General features: G+C 59.4%; 2 protein-coding genes and 1 pseudogene across 2 annotated transcripts; 2 read left to right on the top strand and 1 right to left on the bottom strand.

Moving 5' to 3' along the window:
* Positions 1 to 18,227, top strand: part of LOC119696322 — a 2,199,709-nt pseudogene that overhangs the window by 1,820,872 nt on the left and 360,610 nt on the right.
* On the top strand, positions 2,204 to 4,122 carry LOC119696373 (serine/threonine-protein kinase pim-1-like). The gene is made up of 3 exons (XM_038126087.1): positions 2,204 to 3,043; positions 3,685 to 3,864; positions 3,995 to 4,122. The coding sequence occupies exons 1-3, from the start codon at positions 2,719 to 2,721 to the stop codon at positions 4,057 to 4,059; spliced, it is 570 nt and encodes a 189-aa protein (XP_037982015.1). The 5' UTR covers positions 2,204 to 2,718; the 3' UTR covers positions 4,060 to 4,122.
* On the bottom strand, positions 12,317 to 16,010 carry LOC119696369. Its single transcript, XM_038126080.1, has 2 exons — positions 14,087 to 16,010; positions 12,317 to 13,977 (listed from the first exon to the last, which is right to left on the bottom strand). The coding sequence occupies exons 1-2, from the start codon at positions 14,141 to 14,143 to the stop codon at positions 13,183 to 13,185; spliced, it is 852 nt and encodes a 283-aa protein (XP_037982008.1). The 5' UTR covers positions 14,144 to 16,010; the 3' UTR covers positions 12,317 to 13,182.

Raw genomic sequence — 18,227 nt, 5'->3', positions numbered from 1 at the left:
TTTTCCCTCCAACTGCACACCGATGGTTGGGGCGTACAGATATTTATAGGGCACACATAAGCTTTTTTCAGCAGTTTCTATTCCCAATTTTTACGTCACAATTCTATACACTATTGTGAGTTAGTTTTCTCAGGATGTACCCCAGAAAGGAGTATTCCCAGATGGTGGGGTCCGACTTCCGAAAGAAGAAAGAGGTCTTCCAGCTGGTGCGGTCCAGACTCCAGATGTGGGTCCACCTTTTAATTGCAAGGACTATAAATCTCATAGCAGTGATGTCCAGCTTCCCTTGGTCGAAGCTATCAATCCTTGGGTTGATGTTCATCTTCCTTTCTCAAGCTGCTTTTTACTGTTTTGCTAAGGTGTTGAGATAAGCGTATTTCTTTTACATATATTCTAAACTTATATTTTCAAAGCTCCTTACTACAAGCAATTTTCTAAAATTCTACTTCAAAAGGTTATTATTGCAAAGCTGTTTAATCCTTAGCTACGTGCAAAAAGTTCCTGTCCAGTAGCAACATCATTAAAGCTTTAATTCAGATGCTATAAAGGTTAATTGCAAACAAAAGATAAGTTCAAAGGCCTTCTTCCATGCTTTACTCCCTCAGTTATTTTTTTGGAATTCATCCTTTAATTGTCCTATGATCAGTTTCCATACATATCACAATCACAAGCACACATGCTGCCTGTATGTACCTGACACGAAACACAGCTTTGTATTTCACACTAGACGGACACCTTTTGGAGGTTTCCTGCCAAAATTTGCCCTAAACCAGCACAAACAGTCTCAATGAAAACTTCACCAGTGGCACAACTCCACAGCCCACCAGGAAAAGAAAGGACATGTCAAGTGCTCCAAACATTTCTCCTGCTTTGCTGCAAAAGTCCTGCTGCACACACAGTGCAGTGTGGAAAGCCAAGAGAAGCTGCAGCTGCTGGCAAATCTTGGGACAGAAGCTCGCCCTTGTTGTGCATGAGAGGTTCTTGAGAAGAGCAGACAGGAGAAGATTGCTGGAAAACTGAAACAGCTTTCCAGAAGTGAAATGAAATTGAAAGAAACAATCCAAGATGTTTTATTTCTTTCTATGCTGCCCTTTTCCATCTTGCACTGCTTCTCCATCCCATTCATTGCAAATGCATCTCACCTCTAAGATCAGTGACTTGGCGAGTTTTAGACACTCTAAAATACCTGGAGCCACACACAGTTTGCCTTCCCCTGTTGTCACTGGAAAGCAACACTGGCAATGTAAGTGCAGTGCTTGGCTCAGGCAGGAATCCTCCAGCAAGGCAATGTGCCCGACAGTGTTTGAGGCTCAGCAAGGCCAATGCAGAGCAGGCAGCGAGGGGATTGCTGTGGCAGTGTGCGGGAGTCAGGGCTCTGCATGTGGGCTCAAGGCTGCAAAGCTGCCGTGTTTGGACAGAGCAAGGGGCTGTCCCGGGGCGCGCGGGGCTCGGCCGTGGGGCTCGTGGGGCGAGCGGGGAACGGACACGCGGACAAACGGCCCCGGGGCTTCAGTTGCAGCGGCGGCAGCGGCGGCAGCAGCAGCAGCGGAAGAGGCGGCAGCAAAAGCAGCGACTCTAGATCTCTCTTTATATATTTCTCTCTTTCTCTTTCTGTCCCTTTCCCGCTGTCGGGCACCCTTCTCTCGGTGTCCGTCTCCCGGCGTCCCTCTCCTGTCCCCGCCTCCCTCTCCCCCTGCCGGCCCGGGCCATGCCCCCGGCCCGCCCCCGGCCCCGGGCGGGGCTGCCCCGGCCCCGGCCCCGGCCCCGGCCCCGGCCCCGGGTGTCCCGCCGCGGTCTCGCCTCCGAGCGGCTCTGGCCGTGCTGGCGGTGGCGCTGCTGGGCGGGCATCAGTGCCTGGGGCTGGGGCGGCATCGCCGCCCTTTGGCTCCGCCTGGCCCGAGCCCGGCCCCGGCCCCGACGCAGGGTCCAGACCCGGCCCCGACCCCGGCCCCGGCCCCGGCCCCGGCTCCTCCCGGGGCCCGCGGAGGACACAGGCGGCGCGGCCGCTGCCGCCGCCTCCGCTGCGGCTTCCCCGGCCCGAGCTCCGCCGCTCGGCAGCGCGGCCGCCGGCCCCGAGCCGCCGCTGTCCCGTGTCAGGGAGCGAAGGCCTGGCGATGGCCGGCGCGGGGCGCTTGAGGGGCGCTCGGGGGCCGGTGCTGGCCCCGGGCCGAGCGCTGACAGCCGCGTCCCGCCCGCAGGGAAGGCGCAGCGGGGTCTGAAGGAGCAGTACCGGCTGGGCTCGCTGCTGGGGCGCGGCGGCTTCGGCAGCGTCTTCGCGGCCACGCGGCTCTCGGACGGCGCCCCGGTGAGCGGCGGGGCCGGCGGCGGGCAAGGGACGAGGAGGAGGAGGAGGAGGAGGAGGAGGATGGGTGTGGGCAGGGCGGGCGACGAGCTGATCCCGCTGCTGCCCTTGGCTTGCAGGTGGCCATCAAAAGGGTGCCACGGAAGCGCGTGCAGCACTGGGGCGAGCTGGTGAGTGAGCGGGGCCAGCGGCAGAAGCCGGGCCGTGCCGGGCGGGGATGAGCCGAGGCCCGGCAGGGTGGGAGCCTTTGGGACGCCTGGAGGGAGAGCGGGCGTGGGGCCAGCGCAGGGCGCAGAGCATCCCGGGCTGGGTGAGGGCTTCCCCACTTCTGGCACGGCATCAGCCCCACTGACGGCATCGTGCTCCTCCCGCAGCCCGACGGCACCAGCGCACCGCTGGAGATCGTGCTGCTGGCCATGGTGTCCACTGGCTTCTCCGGGGTCGTCCAGCTGCTGGAGTGGCGTGAGTTCCCCAACGACATCGTGATGGTGCTGGAGCGCCCGGAGCGGTGTCAGGACCTGCATCATTTCATTCGGGCCCGGGGCTTCCTGTGCGAGGAGGTGGCGCGGGAGCTGTTCCGCCAGGTGCTGGAGGCCGTGCGGCACTGCACCAGCTGCGGGGTCCTGCACCGTGACATCAAACCAGCCAACATCCTGGTTGACCTGGCCACCGGGCAGGCCAAACTGATTGACTTTGGCTGTGGCACCTACCTGCAAGAAACAGCCTACATTCACTTTGCAGGTGAGCCCACGCAGGGGTGTGCTCCTGGTGCCGGCATCTCATGGCCCAACATCTCACAGCCCAAGCTGGGTGTGGCAGCAGGGATTCTCCCTTTTGCTGCCCTTCATGGCACTGAGATCTCAGCCAAGTTGCTTTTGAGCAGGGTTGGGTGGGGAGGCAGCTTCCAGCCCTGCTGGCAGCCTTTGCCCACCACTCTGCCCAGGACTGGGGCTGGGGCTGGAGCAGCCAGCCGGACAAAAACAGCCGTGGGTGGGGATAGCAGAGAGGGGTGGTTGGAACCTGTGCCCCAGCCAGTTTGGTGTGCAGGTGAGAAAGGGCCTTGACTGCTCCACTCACCTGGTTTGCTTTGGCTTCCTAATGTTTTTTGGGGCAATGCAGGCAGGGTGGATGAAGGCATGGTTTTTCCCCCAGCACTGAGTGGGTTTTTGTCATGGTCGGGCCTTGCCGGGGCTGCCGCTGCCCTCTTCCAACACCAGTGGCTTCTTTTCCAACCCCAAGTCATGACACCAGTCCCAGGTGCTGGCGAGAGGGCAGTGGTCACCCTGTGTGCCACTGGGGCAGCCCCCAGACGGCCAGGGATGCTGGGGCCAGGCTCTGGGAGCAGCAGCATCCCCCTGCTGAACTCCATCTGTATTCCATAGGAACACGCTCCTACAGCCCCCCGGAATGGACCCACTTTGGCTGGTACTACGGCAAGCCAGCTACCATCTGGAGCCTGGGCATCGTGCTGCACCAGATGGTCTGCGGGGAGCACCCTTTCATGTGGGGCCAGAAGATCAGCTGGGACCAGCAGCTCTCGCTGCCACAACGGCTCTCTCCAGGTGCATCCTCTTCTCTGGGCACGGGGGGAATGCCAGTGCTGGGAGACAGCAGCGGGCTCGTCAGCATCCCGCTCTGGCAGCTGCTGAGGAGGTGGCACATGTCCTGCTCTCCTGCTCTCCTCCAAAACAGGGAATCGATGGGAAAGCTTAGGCCCAGCTCTGAGCACGTCCAGCATGGCCTGGGCACGGGAATAGTGGGGCAAAGGCAACAGGAGCCTTCTGCAGCTGACCGGCGGTTTCTGGTTTCTGTGCCCAGAGTGCCGAGATCTGATCAGGCGGTGTTTATCCATGCTGGACGTGGAAAGGCCCTCCTTAGAAGAGCTGTTGTGTCATCCTTGGATGCAGGATATTCATCTGCCCTAGAAGAAGGGAGAGAGCCCCAGGCCCCCTTTGCTGCAGGGCCCTGGTAAGTCAGAGCTGCACACATGCCTTGGCAATCAGAAGCAAAGGAAGCCAGACTTTTTGTCCTGCCTGTGTCACTGCCCAGGGCTCATCAGATGGGAACACGCAGCCCTTGTGCTGGAGCTGAGCTGCTCTGCCCAGCACTGGTGGCCGCCATGCAAGCTGGTTTTGCTTGTCCTGGTTCCCGGACAGCTGGGGCCCTGGGCAGAGCCCTGACAGCCTGGTCTCACCTCAGGGAAGGAGAAGGAGCCCCTGGAGAAGCTCTACCAGGTGGGGCTGCTGCTGCTGCTGGAGCCAGCAAGGAGTACATCAAGGATGACAACCTCTTCCTGCACCTGGCTTCTGGCCAGCTGAAGATGATGGACTTGGATTCTGGCACCTTCTTCCAAGCCAGGCCCCCCAGCGAATTTGCAGATGAGTCCACACCCGGGGAAATGCTCCCAGATTTGGGCATTGCCCAGGCTGGCTGGGAAGCAAAGGTTCCCCTTTGCTGGGGCGCATGCAGCTGATCCTTCAGTCGGCTGCCCAGCTGCTTTTGGCAGGGCTGGGGGCATGGGCTGGGCTGGCTACGAAATGGGAGTGGGCTCCTGGCCCTGCCAACAGCCCCCAGCAGCCACCGTGGCCCGGGCTGGGGCTGGGGCTGGGGCAGCCAGCCCGACACAAACCAACGCCCATGGTGGGAGCAGAGGTGGGACTCCAGAACCTGTGCAGGGGCTGCTTTGCTGTGCAGGCAAGGAAGGGCTTGGGCTGCTCCACTGCCCTTGTGTGCTTTGGGATCACTGTTATTTTGGGGGGCAGTGCAGGGGGGAAGGGAGATAGCGAGGGCTTCCCTCACCCATGGGTGGGTTTTTCCCCAGCATGTTGGGGTTGGGCCTTCCTGAAGCCCCTGACAGAGATGCTATTTTTTACATTTTTTCTTGTTTCCCAGTTTTGTCTGTAATCTATTTTCAATAATTTGTTGGGGTTTTTTTTGTAGAGAAGCATTCTAGGACGCCCAGTCAGGGTCGGGAAGTGCTTGGGAGCAGCTGTGGTGTGGATGGGCCGTGCCCTTGGAGAAGGCTGAGGACATCGTTTGGGACCAGCTTTTCTTCCAGCCGTGGAGGGCGTGAGGTGGGTCCCTGTCTGCTTGGCAGGGTGGGATCAGAGCTTTTGGCAGATGGCAGCGAGCACAGGAGCATCCTGCTCTGGGCAGCTGCTGAGGAGGTGGATGTGCCCTGGCTGGCTGCAGGCTGGGCACATGTGCTGCCCTCCTGCTCTGCTCCCAAAGGCAGCAGTGATGGGCAGCTCTGGGCACAGCTCTGGGCACAGCCAGCATGGCCTGGTGTCACGATCCACCCTCACGGACAGGATTGTGATTGTTCGTTATCTGCTCTCAGGGTACAAAACACCAACACGGCAAGGGGGTTTGCAGTAACAATCAAAATCAGTGTACTTTATTGAATGATCACAGCCAAATGCATTGGAGGGGATTGGGGAAGAGAGAGAGAGAGAGAGAGAGAGAGAGAGAGAGAAACCCTGAAGGAAAGAAAAGGAAAAGAGAGAAAGAATAAGTATATCTACCAACATAGAGGTGATGTAATTCCAGTCAGGGTCCAGCTGACGTCCAGTCGAGGAGTCGCCTTCACGTTGGGGAGATCTCGAGTTAGCTAGCTGACTCGAGGGGTTTTTATTAGAATTTTCCTTTGAAAGTTGCAAAGGAGAGGGGAAAAGATACAATTGTCTTATGATCTCAGCAGTGGGGCAGAGCCATTGTTTTCCCTGGTTCAGTGGTCACTGCCTGCAGGCAAACATCTCAGTTTGATCAGCTGTTCTCCCCCACACACACTGCCCTCCTCCTCCCCCCAGGTTACAGGTTTCAGTCCTTGAGGAGAAAAGGAGTCTTTTCCATAGAGGGGTTTCATGTCTCAGTCTTGGAGGGAGTGGCTTCTCCCATCTCAGTCCATCTGCCACGGTGGTTGTACAGTAGATGAAGGGTCTTCTGTGGAGACCACCAAAGGGTAATTCCAGAAGAGAGTCCAGCCAGGCTTCGGGGTGGAAAACTCCAGGCCATTGTCACAGCGCGATGCAGGCGGAGGAAGGTCAAGGTGCTCCTTGTCCTTTCACTGGGAGCAGTGTAGCATGAGGTGGACAAACGCACCTGGGAACAATAACTCAAGTTCCAGTCCCGGGGCCTTGGCAAGCCCCACCAAACCAGGATGTAGGATCCTCTTTTGGTGGTCTCAGTTTTTTCATGACGATCGTGAGGCAGATGAGAAAGCAATTTTGGGCAGAGTCTTACACCCTGGCAGGAAGGTCTCCTTGGATTGCTGCAGATCCAGGTTCTGACTGTGGCTCTGTTCCTCTCTCTTCCAGCCCTTCAAGCCCTGAGTGAAAACGACAGCCCCTCCCACATAAGCACCTTTGTTCAGGCGATGTTCCAGGGAAGAGCTGCAGAACTACTTTCATCTGCTGCCTCAGAAGAACCAGTGTCTCCTGAAGACCTCCATATCCCTTGGAAGATGAGACCACCTGGAGACCAGAGGAGACCAGCTGGAGCTCCAGGCACAGCTGATGACTGGCACAGCTGAGCCTGTGGGAAGCTCCCATAGCTCCTGCCTTCCCCCTCCCTGTTGACAGTTCCCTCCCTCCAGCCCTCAGACCCTGCCCATCCCCTTTCTTCCCTCCCAGCTCATCCCTTTGCTTTGCCTTCCATTAATAAACACTTTGTCTTCTGTGCTTTACCTGCATCTCTGTGGAGCTGAAGCGATGCAAATCCGGAGCCCTGGGACACACAGGCCCCTCCTGCCGTTCTCTTCCACGCTGAGTTTTGTGCACAGACCCAGAGGAACGAGGGCAGATCAGGCTGGAAAGGTGCCTGTGCTGAAGGCCCAGTTCCACAACACTGTGGAGTTACAGATCTTGCTGAGCACCCGGGAGCCCCTGGATTTTGGAAGAGCCAAGCCAAGGATGATCTGAACCCAGCTGTGAGGGATCCCATGGCAAGCATCCACGGAGGGCAAAGGAGCTTGGAATGCTGGAGGGTTTCAAGAAGAGCTTCCTGAAAGCCCAGCAGTGCTCCATCCCTGCACAGGATCAGGAAGAGGGCAGAACCAGAGACCACCAGGGCTTAACTGAGAGCTTTGGGTGTGCCTGAGAGCAAATGAAGCAGCAGCACGGTGCCCGAGTTTCACGATCCACCCTCATGGATAAGATTGTGATGGTTCGTTATCTGATCTCAGGGTACAAAACACCAACACAGCAAGGGGGTTTGCAGTAACAAAATCAGTGTGGGTTTGCAGTAACAAAATCAATGTACTTTATTGAACAATCACAGCAAAATGCATTGGAGGGAATTGGGGAGAGAGAGAGAGAGAGAGACAGAGAGAGAGAGAGAAAAACCCTACAGGAAAGGAAGGAAAGACAGAGTAAGTATATCTACCAACATAGAGGCGATGCAATTCTTCGAGGTCCAGTCGGTGTCCAGCCGAGGAGTCGCCTTTACGCTGGGGAGATCTCAAGAGGCTTGCTGACTTGAGGGGCCTTTTATATTGAAAGTTGGGAAGGAGGGAGGGAAAGAATACAATAGTCTTATGATCTCAACAGTGGGGAGAGCTATTATTTTCCTGCTTCATTGCCTGCAGGCAAACATGATCAGTTCGATTAGCTGTTCTCCCCACACACACTGCCCTCCTCCCCCAGGTTACAGGTTTCAGTCCTTGAGGAGAAAAGGAGTCTTTTCCATATAGGGGTTTCATGTCTCAGTCTTAGAGGGAGTGGTTTCTCCCATCTCAGTCCATCTGCCACAGTGGTTGTACAGTAGATGAAGGGTCTTCTGTGGAGACCACCAAAGGGTAATTCCAGAAGAGAGTCCAGCCAGGCTTCGGGGTGGAAAACTCCAGGCCATTGTTACAGAGCGGTGCAGGCGAAGGAAGGTCAAGATGCTCCTTGTCCTTTTCACTGGGAGCAGTGTAGCGTGAGGTACAATAACTCAAGTTCCAGTCCCGGGAACTTGGCAAACCCCCACCAAACCAGGATGTAGGACTCTCTCTCCTTTGGTGGTCTCAGTCTTTTTCACGACGATCGTGAGGCAGATGAGAAAGCAATCTTGGGCAGAGTCTTACACTGGAGCAGCTGCCCTGCAGCCCTGGCTTGGCTGTTTGTGGCAAGGGAATGCTGCCTGTTTCCAGCTGTCCCTGCAGGATGGCCCCAGGGCAGAGCCCAGCCGGGCTCCCACTGCAGCCCCTGGAGCTTGGGGCAGACAGTGCTGCCAGAGCTGAGGTTCCTGGGCAGCCCCCGGAGCTGTGCCTTGCACTCTGTTGCCGTGTGTCCCAGCGCAGGCTGGCTAGCACTGTGTGAATGCACCAGCCCTGCTGGGACTGACAGGGGCCTCGCCCAGTCACATCTCTGCCACGGCTGCAGCATTTCACTGGCCAGAGCCTGAAGGGGCACAGAGATCAGAGCAATGAAATTGTCCAGGCTGGGTTTTTCAAAGGCCCTTTCTAAGGAAGGGCTTGAGAATAAACGCTCTGTGTTTGCCACATGAACATCGGGGTGAGTGGTCTCTTTGTCTCCACCCTCCCCGAGCCAACGTTACAGGCACCCAGTCCCTCACACATCCCCCTCGTGCCCTCCCACTGCCTTGTCCTGTCAGGGCTTCGCAGCCCCTCATCCCTTGGTGGCCCCGTCCCCTCAGGGTGTTCCCCAGCCCGGCCAAGCTGCCCGGCAGCAGCGCCGCAGCCCCACAGGAGCTGCAGAGGAGCCCCATCAAGAGGCACCTGGGAGCCCTCAGCAATGCAGCCAGCAGCACACGGGCAGGAGGACGCAGATGGCGGTTCCTGCCTGGCACAGGGCTTGTGGCCATCTGCAGGCACCGCTCTCGCAGGGATCCCCGCAGCTCCGGCCCCTGCCCACCCGCTCTGCCGGCAGCACAAAGGCTTCAGCAGAACCACCAAAGGCCAAGGGGCTTCTGGCCACTTTCCCTGCAACACTGCACGCCTGGGCAGCTTGCTGAGCCCAAGCACCCTTTTCCCCCTCTTGCCCTATGCCCTGCAGACCCTGGGCAGCAAAAGAAAGCTCCTGGCAGTCTGGCTAGTACAACACATCCTATATTCATATGCTAAAGAATAAACAAATAGAAGAAAAGAACAATCTCAAAGAAACAGAAAATGCCCACGTGCCCAGGTGGCCCCAGCAGACAGAGCCTCTGGGATCAGCTCTCTGCAGAGCTGCAGCAGCGCAGCCAGCCGAGCCCCGACAGACGAGGCCGTGTCCTCCATGCCCTGCGGAGCCGATCTTGCAGCCTCTGGAAGATGGAATATGGCTCACTCTGCAGTGCCCGCAGGACATACAATGTTTGAAGTGCCTTGTCTGACAAGGCACTGCTGATGTCCTTTGTCAGGTGTTCAAGGGCTGAAAGAGAGAGGAACAGAGCCACGGTCAGATCCCGCATCTGAGGGGACCCGCGGAGAGCCCCCTGCCAGGGCCATGCCAGCCGGCTCTAGCCATGGCCAGGAGGGAGCAGGGACCAAGGGGATCAGCCCGCAGCTGCTGGCCACGAATGGCCCACGTGGCCCTGAAATCTCGGTGCGCTCTGCCCACGCTGTCCCTCGTCCGCACAGGGAGCAGAGCCCTCGGCAGCCGGGGCAGGGCTTGCAGCTGCCCCCGGCAGCCCCCGCTGCCAGCCCGCTGCCCTCACTCACCGCTGCAGAGGAGCTGGAGCTCTTGCTGCTGCCCCCTCAGCTGCCGCCCGGCCATCCCTGGGAACACAGAGCCTGTCACGGCGCCGGCGGCACAGCTCCCTGCCCGCGGCGCTGCCAGCGCTGTGGCCGCACGCCCTGCTGGCCCGGCAGGGCTCAGCCCGGGCCCTTGCCGCACGCTGCCGCCCCAGGGCACGGCTGCCAGAGGGCGGCAGCAGCGCCCGGGCCAGGCGGGGCTCCACGGCGCCAGGCCCGGACGGCGCTGCCGGGGCAGCAGCCGGGGCTGGGGCCGAGCTGCGGCGGGGCGGGGAGGGAGCCCGGGCTCGTGGCTCACCCAGGAACCTGATGGCCGCCGCTCGCAGGGACTCCTGTGGCTTCCGCAGGTACGGCAGGGCCCGGCGCAGGTGCTCGGCCGCTCTGCTCCTGTCGTGTGCCAGCTGCAGAGAGCGGCAGCAGGGCAGGCTCGGCGCGGGCTCAGCCCCTGGGCCGGGCGCTCGCTGCGCCCAGCCCCGGCCTCCCCTGCCCGCACAGCCCTGAGGCGCGGCCAGCAGCCCTGAGGCGCCGGGCTCTGCAGGGGGCACAGGGCCGGCTGCTGCCCGGGGAGCCGCGGTGCCGGCCCGCCCCGCAGCCCCGCCGGGCCGGGGCTCCATCGGCCCCCGGCTCGGGCCCCCAGGAGCCTGGAGAAGAGCCCGCGCGGCCTCTGGGTGCAGCCGCGGGCAGGGGCGCAGCTGCCAGCGCCGCACACTGAGCACCGCGCTCAGGGGGCTGCTCCAGGCTGAGCCTGGGCCTTCCAGCCCCTCCTTACCAGGCACTCGGTGAACTTCCACAGCTTCTTGTTCTTCACCACTTTTTCAAGATCCCTCCTCTTCAGGAACTGGGCCACACACAGCAGCGTTGCCTCAGAAGCCTGGAGAGCAGCAGAGACGCGCAGATGGCCCCACAGCCCAGGGCGCAGGAGCCGCGTCCCTGTGCCAAGGCCTGGAGGAGGCTGCAGCCCGGCAGGCGCCAGGGCAGGAGGCAGCCGAGCCCCCTGCCAGGGGGACAGCAGCAGCCCCTGAATCCTCACCTGTGCCACAAGCCGATTCTCATTGTGGCAGTGGAAGAAGAGCGGCAGCAGGCTCTGGCGCAGGGGTGTCTTCAGGGCCTTGTTTTCCTTTTCCTGTGGAAGAGTCACCAATGTTCGGAAGAGCAGTATGGAGATCAGCTGTGCCTGGTTATTGTCCTGTATGAAAGGAAGAGGAAAAGACCTCAGCACTGGCTGCACGGGGCTCAGCGTGGCGCAGGCCTGCAAATGCACAGGGCACAAAGTGTCCGGGCAGCAGCCAGTGGCCGTGGCTGGGGGCAGCGAGCCTTACGTGGTCAAAGAGTGGCACGAGCGCCTCAAGCAGCTGCAGTGCGATGGGGCCGGGTATCAGCATGTCATTGTCCAAGATGATAAAGCTGAGTAGCATGACTGTCATGCTAACTATCTCTCCATCTGCGTCCTGCAGGAGCTCCACAAGACTTTCAGTCAGGCTCCACATTTTTTTGGTCTGTGCAGAACACAAGGTGGTGAAATGCCATCCTGCTGCTGCAAGGCCTGGAGGCCAAAGGTCTTTCCTGAAACACTCGGGCAGCTGAACCGGGAGGCAGGAGAACTGGGAGCAGCTGCCCCAGTGCCCGAATCCCAGCCGAGCCCAAACGACTGCATTCCCCAGCTCAGCCCCTGCCCCCTTCTCACCATCGAGGGCTCCTCAGTGAGCTCGAGCAGGGCCCTGAGTGCCAGGCGACGCCTCTCCCTGCACTCGCTCCGCAGGTGCCTTGACAAGATTTTCAGGACTCTCTTAGCACCGCGTTCACTCAAGTGCAGGAGCTCGAGGACCTGGAAGGCACAGGGCAGTGACAGGGGACCCGGCCGGCAGGAGCCCGGAACCGCACAGGGCTGGGCCCAGGCAGCAGCACAGGGCGCGGGCACCGTCCCAGGCAGCTGCGGCTCCGAGAGGGCAGAGAGCTGGGAGGCAGCTCAGCCAGGCAGCGCTGGCCATCAGGCTCACCTCCACAAGGAACGCCAGGGCGGGCAGCTCCCAGCGTGGCTCCTGTGTGCTGAGCAGCCGCAGCAGGTAGCGAGCGATCCGGGAACACAAGGAGATGGAGACACAGGACATCTCCCTGGCAGCAGGAGAAGAAGTAACCAAGACTGTGGGCCATGGGGACAAACCTCTGCCAGGACTGACTCACAGAGGTCTGGTCTTTGCCCAGCATCCTGCAAGGGGCCCTGGACTATTTGGAAGCGGCTCCTTGGAGGGCACCCTCCTCTCCCAGCCTTTTCCAGCCTGCTTGGCTGTCCCTGGGTGACAAGGCCCTCTGGCCCATGACCGTGGGGACTGTGTGGGGCACCCTGGGCACAGAGCACAAATGTCAGAGGCAGCGGGGAGAAGGGGGTCTCACCGTGCCAGCAGACCCACGGCATGGTGCTGGGTGTCAGCACACAGCAGCGTGTCCCAGCCACAGCTGCGTTCCATGGCCACCACCACATCCTCGTGCTGCATTCGGCAGAGCAGGGACTTGAGGGTCTGCACTGCAAACCTGCGTGCAGAGCAAAGCCCAGGTCACGCTGGGAGCACTGGCTCCTGCCCAGGGACGTGGCAGGGACAGGAGGACTGGCATGGAGCACCTGTTGGGGCTGGTGGCAAGGCCGTATTGCTCTTGGCATCCCTTCCAGAAGGTATCCACCTCCTCTGGCATATCCAGAGTGCTGAAGAGCACTTGGAAGAGCAGATGCACAAAGAGGCGGGGGAAATACACCGTCACCGTATGTGGGACACAGGGCACCTGGAGGATGTTCCACATCACCACAGTTGCCTGCAAAGGACAAAGGCCCCGAGACAGCGCTCAGTGCCGAGGTGTCCGTGTGGCAGGGCCCCAGCACGGCAGGGAGAGGCCCAAAGAGACGCAGGGGGAGCACCGGGCCTGGTGCCCCTGTGGCTGCCCCTGGGCCAGGTTTCAGCCCAGCGCCTGAGGCAGGGAGATGCAGTGGGGGAAGGAGGATGGAGAGCTGCTGCAGAGGCGGCCTTGGGGCCAGCAAAGGCCAATTGCAGAAACTCACAGCCAGGACAAAGACACCCGTTTTGTCCCCATCGGAGGTGCCCGTGCTGTGCTCATGCCAGCTCCCCAGCACATCCAGGAGTACCAGCAGCGCAGGCTTGGAAGTCCTGGGCGAGCACATGATGCTCTTCCACATGGTCAGAGCAGCCCTGTGGGGTTAAAGCTCTGTCTCAGGGGGGTCTGGGACACAGCACTGTGGCCTGGGCAGCAGCGGGGACCTGAGCTGGCTGCCAGCTCTGCCTCTGCCCACTGCCACTGGCCAGCAGCAGCCAGCAGCCCAGCCCTGTGGGGACAGGCCCCTGAGGGGCAGCGAGGCAGCATGGCAGCAGGCTTGGGCACTGCCGTGCCAGGGCTGGCAAAGGGAGCAGCCAGAGGGCCCTGGAACTCTCTGTTGCTCAGACACCTGGCACAGGCTGCACAGGCTGATGGGCTGGGGAGCCCTGAGCCCTCTGGGCAGCTGGGCCCCATACCTGTCACAGGATGGGGCCACACGCAGCAGCGTCATGAGTACGTCAGCGGGCTGGGCTTCGGTGAGATCCAGCAGGGTCCTGTTCAGCCTGTGCTCAGCAAACTGATTGGCCATGAGCCACTGGTGGATGTACCTGACCATGGCGGGCACCTGGAGAAGGCACGGGGAGATTTGGAAAGCTGCCAGAGGGAGGAATGTCCCCAGCTTCCCCAGAGAAGTGCTTCCCTTCCCAGCACGCTGCCATGGCCTCAAAGGCTCACAGGGACCAGCGGGCGTGGCTTGGGAGGCCAAGCAATTGCTGGGAGGATGAAACCCTGGCCAGAGGCTGCTTACTTGCTTTGGGTTGGAAAAGCCCTCCTCTACGAGCATATCCAGCAGGGCAGCACTGGTCTTGGTTTTGAAGATGTGCGAGTATGCTCTGAGCCCAGTGCCCATGGTGCTGGTCTCTTCCTCCCGAATTCTCTTGATCAATTTGCAGACCAGCTGTAGGAGAAGGGCAAGAAGGCAGGGATGTTCCACAGAATGCTGCAAGTGCGGTGCTGGGCTGAGCGGTGACAGCAGGCCCAGCGCAGGTGGGGATGGCTGCAGGTACCTGCGCTGTTCTGCGGAAGAGGCCACGGGCGGGGTCCTGCTCTTGTGTCCGCTCCATGGCTGGATCTGGCAAAGAGCTGCAGGAATAACACCTGGGAAAAGCTGCAGGTCAGACACGAACGAGTGCGCTGTGCGGGGGCTCCTCACAGCACCGCTCTGTCCCGTCCTGTCCCTTCGCGTGCTCCGAGCACTGTGGCGTGGTCTTGTCACCGCCAGCTCCTGTGTCACCACGTGTCACAAAGGGCCCTTGGACACCCGTTCCATGCCACGCTGACCGTGCTGCACCGTGTCACAAAGGGCCCCTGCACACACTGCCCCCTGCCCTGGGGCCGCCCCCAGCCCACCCAAAGTGGCCCAGCTTGGAAGGAATCCCTGGCCCCAAGTGTCTCAGGCAGCCTGACAGGGTCTTTAGGAGCGGCTCAAACCATCAGCAAACGCTGCCCTGCTCTGCGGGCTCAGGGCAGCAGAAGGAGCCCCCAGGGCTGCCGACGCAGCCGCGCTGGCAAGGGCACGGGACCTTCCACAGAAGCTGGCACGGCCTCCTTGGGACACGTCCCAGCTGGTGGCCATCCTGAACCCGCGGCTGTGACACGGACAAGGAACGTGTGGGCCAGGGCACCAATGCTGCTCTGAGCCCTGGGGCCCGGGCAGCGCTGGCATCAGCAGCTGTGGCAGAGTCCCCCCCAAGCAGAGCTGCCACCCCCAGCCCTGGCAGCGCTGGTGCCCATCTCCTGCCCCAGAGACCCGTGCCCCCGGGGGGCTTCTGTGCCACAGGGAGCCAAAGCCCACGTGCACTGGGGGCTGTGCTCCTCCCTGCAGGGGCTGTTGGCAGGAGCACCTGGAGCAACTGCTGGCAACACTTGGTCTCTGTCACAAGCTCTTACTCCATGCTGGAATTATTTTCTCCTTGAAGTCATTTCCTTCAGCAGAAAAACACCTTCACAGCAAAGGCACAGAAGAATCTGGCATTTAAGAATCCTCAGTTCAGGAAAGCTTTCCTTCCCATTGCTCAGCTCCAGTAGCTCCAAAAAGTTGCAAACTTCCCAAATTCATTGGGATGGCCTGAGAAGGTGAAGAGTTGGAATTTTGCTTCCCATCTCAAAGCAGTGACTCATTTGTCTTAATGTCATCCACTGAGAGTCACTTTACAGAACATAACACTACACAGAGGCACAAAAAGGGCCATTCTTTGGTTTGAAAATGGTTTTCTATGAAGGGATGATAATATCCTAATTCTCTTAAGGAATAAAAGCTCTCAGGAGATGAAAGTTCACTCGGTGTTACTAAAGTAGCCCAAACAAAGAAGTAGATGGCAAGAGGGCTAATCCTGCCGCTGGTACAGATATCTCAGTGGCCAGTAAAGTCCAGCTCTCCCCTCTTGTTCCCTGCAGGAGAATCAGGAGCATGAACAGGAAAAGTCACAGATGTTCTTTCTGCCCTCCCTAACCAAAGCTGTGCCAAACCACAGATGCTGCCTTCAAAGTGACTCAAATTCTAGGCAACACCTCTCACCTTCCACACAACTTTCTCCAACACCCCACCAACACCAACCCCCCCCAACTCCCGTACAGAATCCCTCAACACCCCGCCAGGACCCCCAGCTGTCCCTGTCCCTCCGCAGAGCTGTCCCAGCCTCCAGCAGACGCCCTGGTTCCCTGCACGTGCCGTGGGATGGCACTCAGGAGGATCTGCTCCAAGGCCTTCCCCGCTGGCAAGCTCAGGCTGCCAGGCCTGTGGCTCCTGGATCCCCCTTCCCAGCGAGCCTTCCTGGGCACGGCTGTTCCATTGGCACCTTGGCGCTCCGCTGGGACTGCTCCACTCAGCCAGCACTGCTGGGAAAGGATGGAGAGCAGCCTGGCAAGCTCTTTCTCCAGCTCCCTCTTCACTCCTGGGGGAGGTGGGACATTCCACAGGAAAGCAACTGCTGCCACAAGGAGCAGCGTGGCCTCAGGCCCCTTTGGCAATGAACAAGGCCCTTGTTTGACATAAGGAAGCACAAGCAATTCCCATTAGCCAACAAGTACTTAGCACAGACACACAGGAGTACTTGCACCAGTGAGCAGAAGAAAAACCTGGCAGGCCTGATTGACTGAGAGTGACTTGACAAAAAGCTTTAGACATGGTCTGCCAGCAGAACTAAGGGCAAGTACAGAATCAGCCCTGTGCAGGGAAGCCATGAGGAAGACTTTGTGCTGATTTAGGGCATGGAGAGCACTCCTGGCCAGCACCTGGACATCAGCTTCAAGTACAGGAATGTGACACAGTGTATTTCTAACCCCCTGCCGATCGAATCACCTCAGCAGTTTAAAGATGGATGGCATTTTTGATACAATTCCTTCATCAACCCACTGACATGTATATATGATGGAGAAGCATTTTAGTGGGGTGCAGACTCCTGTTTTCCTGCCAGGTCAATAAAAGGGCTTTTGGCAGACAATGCATTTGTCTGCCGATTTCTTTGAATGAGGGAGACCCCTCAGGACTGCTATATCCTGAGGGAACATCATGGGCCTTGACCTGTAGGCACCTGCACAAGCTGAAAATCAGCTGCCTCAGCTTCCAGGACCTCTCTTGGCCAGCATCCTGACGTGGATGCAGGACTGCTGCGAGGCACTGCTGGGACCCAGCGGGACAGGACCGGCTGTCTCGTGTCCACGTAGCACCCCTCACACAGCCAGGCTCATCCCAAAACCAGACAAACGTGTCAGCAGAGAGGAGCAAGGAGCACTGGGCTCCTCTCAGGGTATCTCAGCTGGGCTGGCTCCACAACTCGCCCCCATTTTAAGGCCTGCTGATGCCCAGCTGCCAGAAATGCCCACCTTGTTCTCTCCAGGATGCACAGGGAGAGTCAATGAGCAGGACACCTTGGCAGGCAAAGCTTCCAAGCCTTTTCTGAGGCCAGGGACACAGCAAGATCAGCCAAGACTCTCCACGCTGCCTGGCCCACCCAGCCCAGCCCTGTGCTGGCCCTGGGCCACAGCAGCTTCCTCCAAGCAAGAGGCAAATGCATATTGCCAAGAGTTGAAACGCAGCAGAAAGGGAAGATGAGAAAAGTGTGTGCGTAAAGGCCTTTTAATTCACAGCTCTCAAAGACAGCTTTGGGGCTCGTGGCTGGACAGAGATGCTCCTGTTCACACCTCTGCCCAAAGGAGGGGAACACACCCTGCTGCAGGTGCTTGGGTTGGTCTCTGCAGGTCCAGGCGGATGCCAAACCTGCTCTTCACAGCTTTCTCCCTTGCCCTGCCCCTGTGCCAAGTGCAATGGGCCTCAAGGACTGAAAGGAGCACAGAGAGCCCCAGGGGGACACTTGCACCTCCCTCACTGGGAGCTGCCTGGGAAGCACTTTCCTTGAGAAGCAAGCCCCTTTCCTCCAAAGGCATTTCCCCACATGTGAAGCTTTCCTGGGGAACACCAACACACTGTTAAGAAAAGCTGGCAAGGCTGAATGACTCCAGGTCCTTTCAGGACAGGCACTCCAGCTCTAGCTCACATTCCCCCAAGTGTGTGTCCAGCTGGAGGTTCAGAGGTGCAGCCCCAGGCCCTCTGGAAACACAAGCTGCCCGCTGCCTCTTCAGCTGCCTCAACTCCTGCCTGCGCTCACGGCAGCAAACCCAGGCTGTTCCTGGCCAGAGCCCAGAGCCCTGTCCCCACAGCACGCTCTTGCCAGCCCCTTCCAGGACTCTCTGCTGTGCACGCAGCGCTTTTCATGCCCGCTCTCAACAGGCTTTGGAACGCAGAGCACAACCTGGCTGCCTCTGCCACCAGCACACCCCACACACAGGCGGAGGAAGAAGCAGTCGGAGTTGTTTTGCATCCATGCCCAAGAGAAACTGGAAGGCTGCCCTTCCTCTGGTCTCATTTGGTTGGCTTTCTGACTGGGTCTGAGGCTGGGGCTGCCATTCCTTGGTTGTGGGGACCAGAACCACACCCGGGATCCCGGCACTGCCTGACAGAGCTCCGGGCACTGGCACGGTGGCGCGTCCGAGTCTCGGGCACCGTGCTGCTGCTTCATCTGCTCTCAGGCACACCCAAAGCTCTCTGTTAAGCCCTGGTGGTCTCTGGTTCTGCCCTCTTCCTGATCCTGTGCAGGGATGGAGCACTGCTGGGCTTTCAGGAAGCTCTTCTTGAAACCCTCCAGCATT

This window comes from Motacilla alba, unplaced genomic scaffold (assembly GCF_015832195.1).
Source record: "Motacilla alba alba isolate MOTALB_02 unplaced genomic scaffold, Motacilla_alba_V1.0_pri HiC_scaffold_28, whole genome shotgun sequence".
Lineage (NCBI taxonomy): Eukaryota > Metazoa > Chordata > Aves > Passeriformes > Motacillidae > Motacilla > Motacilla alba.
Note: the sequence above shows the minus strand (reverse complement) of the source record. Positions and strands in the feature narration are given on the sequence as shown.

Excerpts from the sequence above, each read along its gene's own strand:
- LOC119696369 (XM_038126080.1), bottom strand. The coding sequence starts at position 14,143 with ATGGAGCGGACACAAGAGCAGGACCCCGCCCGTGGCCTCTTCCGCAGA. Across the intron at positions 13,978-14,086 it reads TCTTCCGCAGAACAGCGCAG|CTGGTCTGCAAATTGATCAA; the intron begins GTACCTGCAGCC and ends CTTCTCCTACAG.
- LOC119696373 (XM_038126087.1), top strand. The coding sequence starts at position 2,719 with ATGGTGTCCACTGGCTTCTCCGGGGTCGTCCAGCTGCTGGAGTGGCGT. Across the intron at positions 3,044-3,684 it reads AGCCTACATTCACTTTGCAG|GAACACGCTCCTACAGCCCC; the intron begins GTGAGCCCACGC and ends TGTATTCCATAG. Across the intron at positions 3,865-3,994 it reads GCCACAACGGCTCTCTCCAG|GGAATCGATGGGAAAGCTTA; the intron begins GTGCATCCTCTT and ends CCTCCAAAACAG.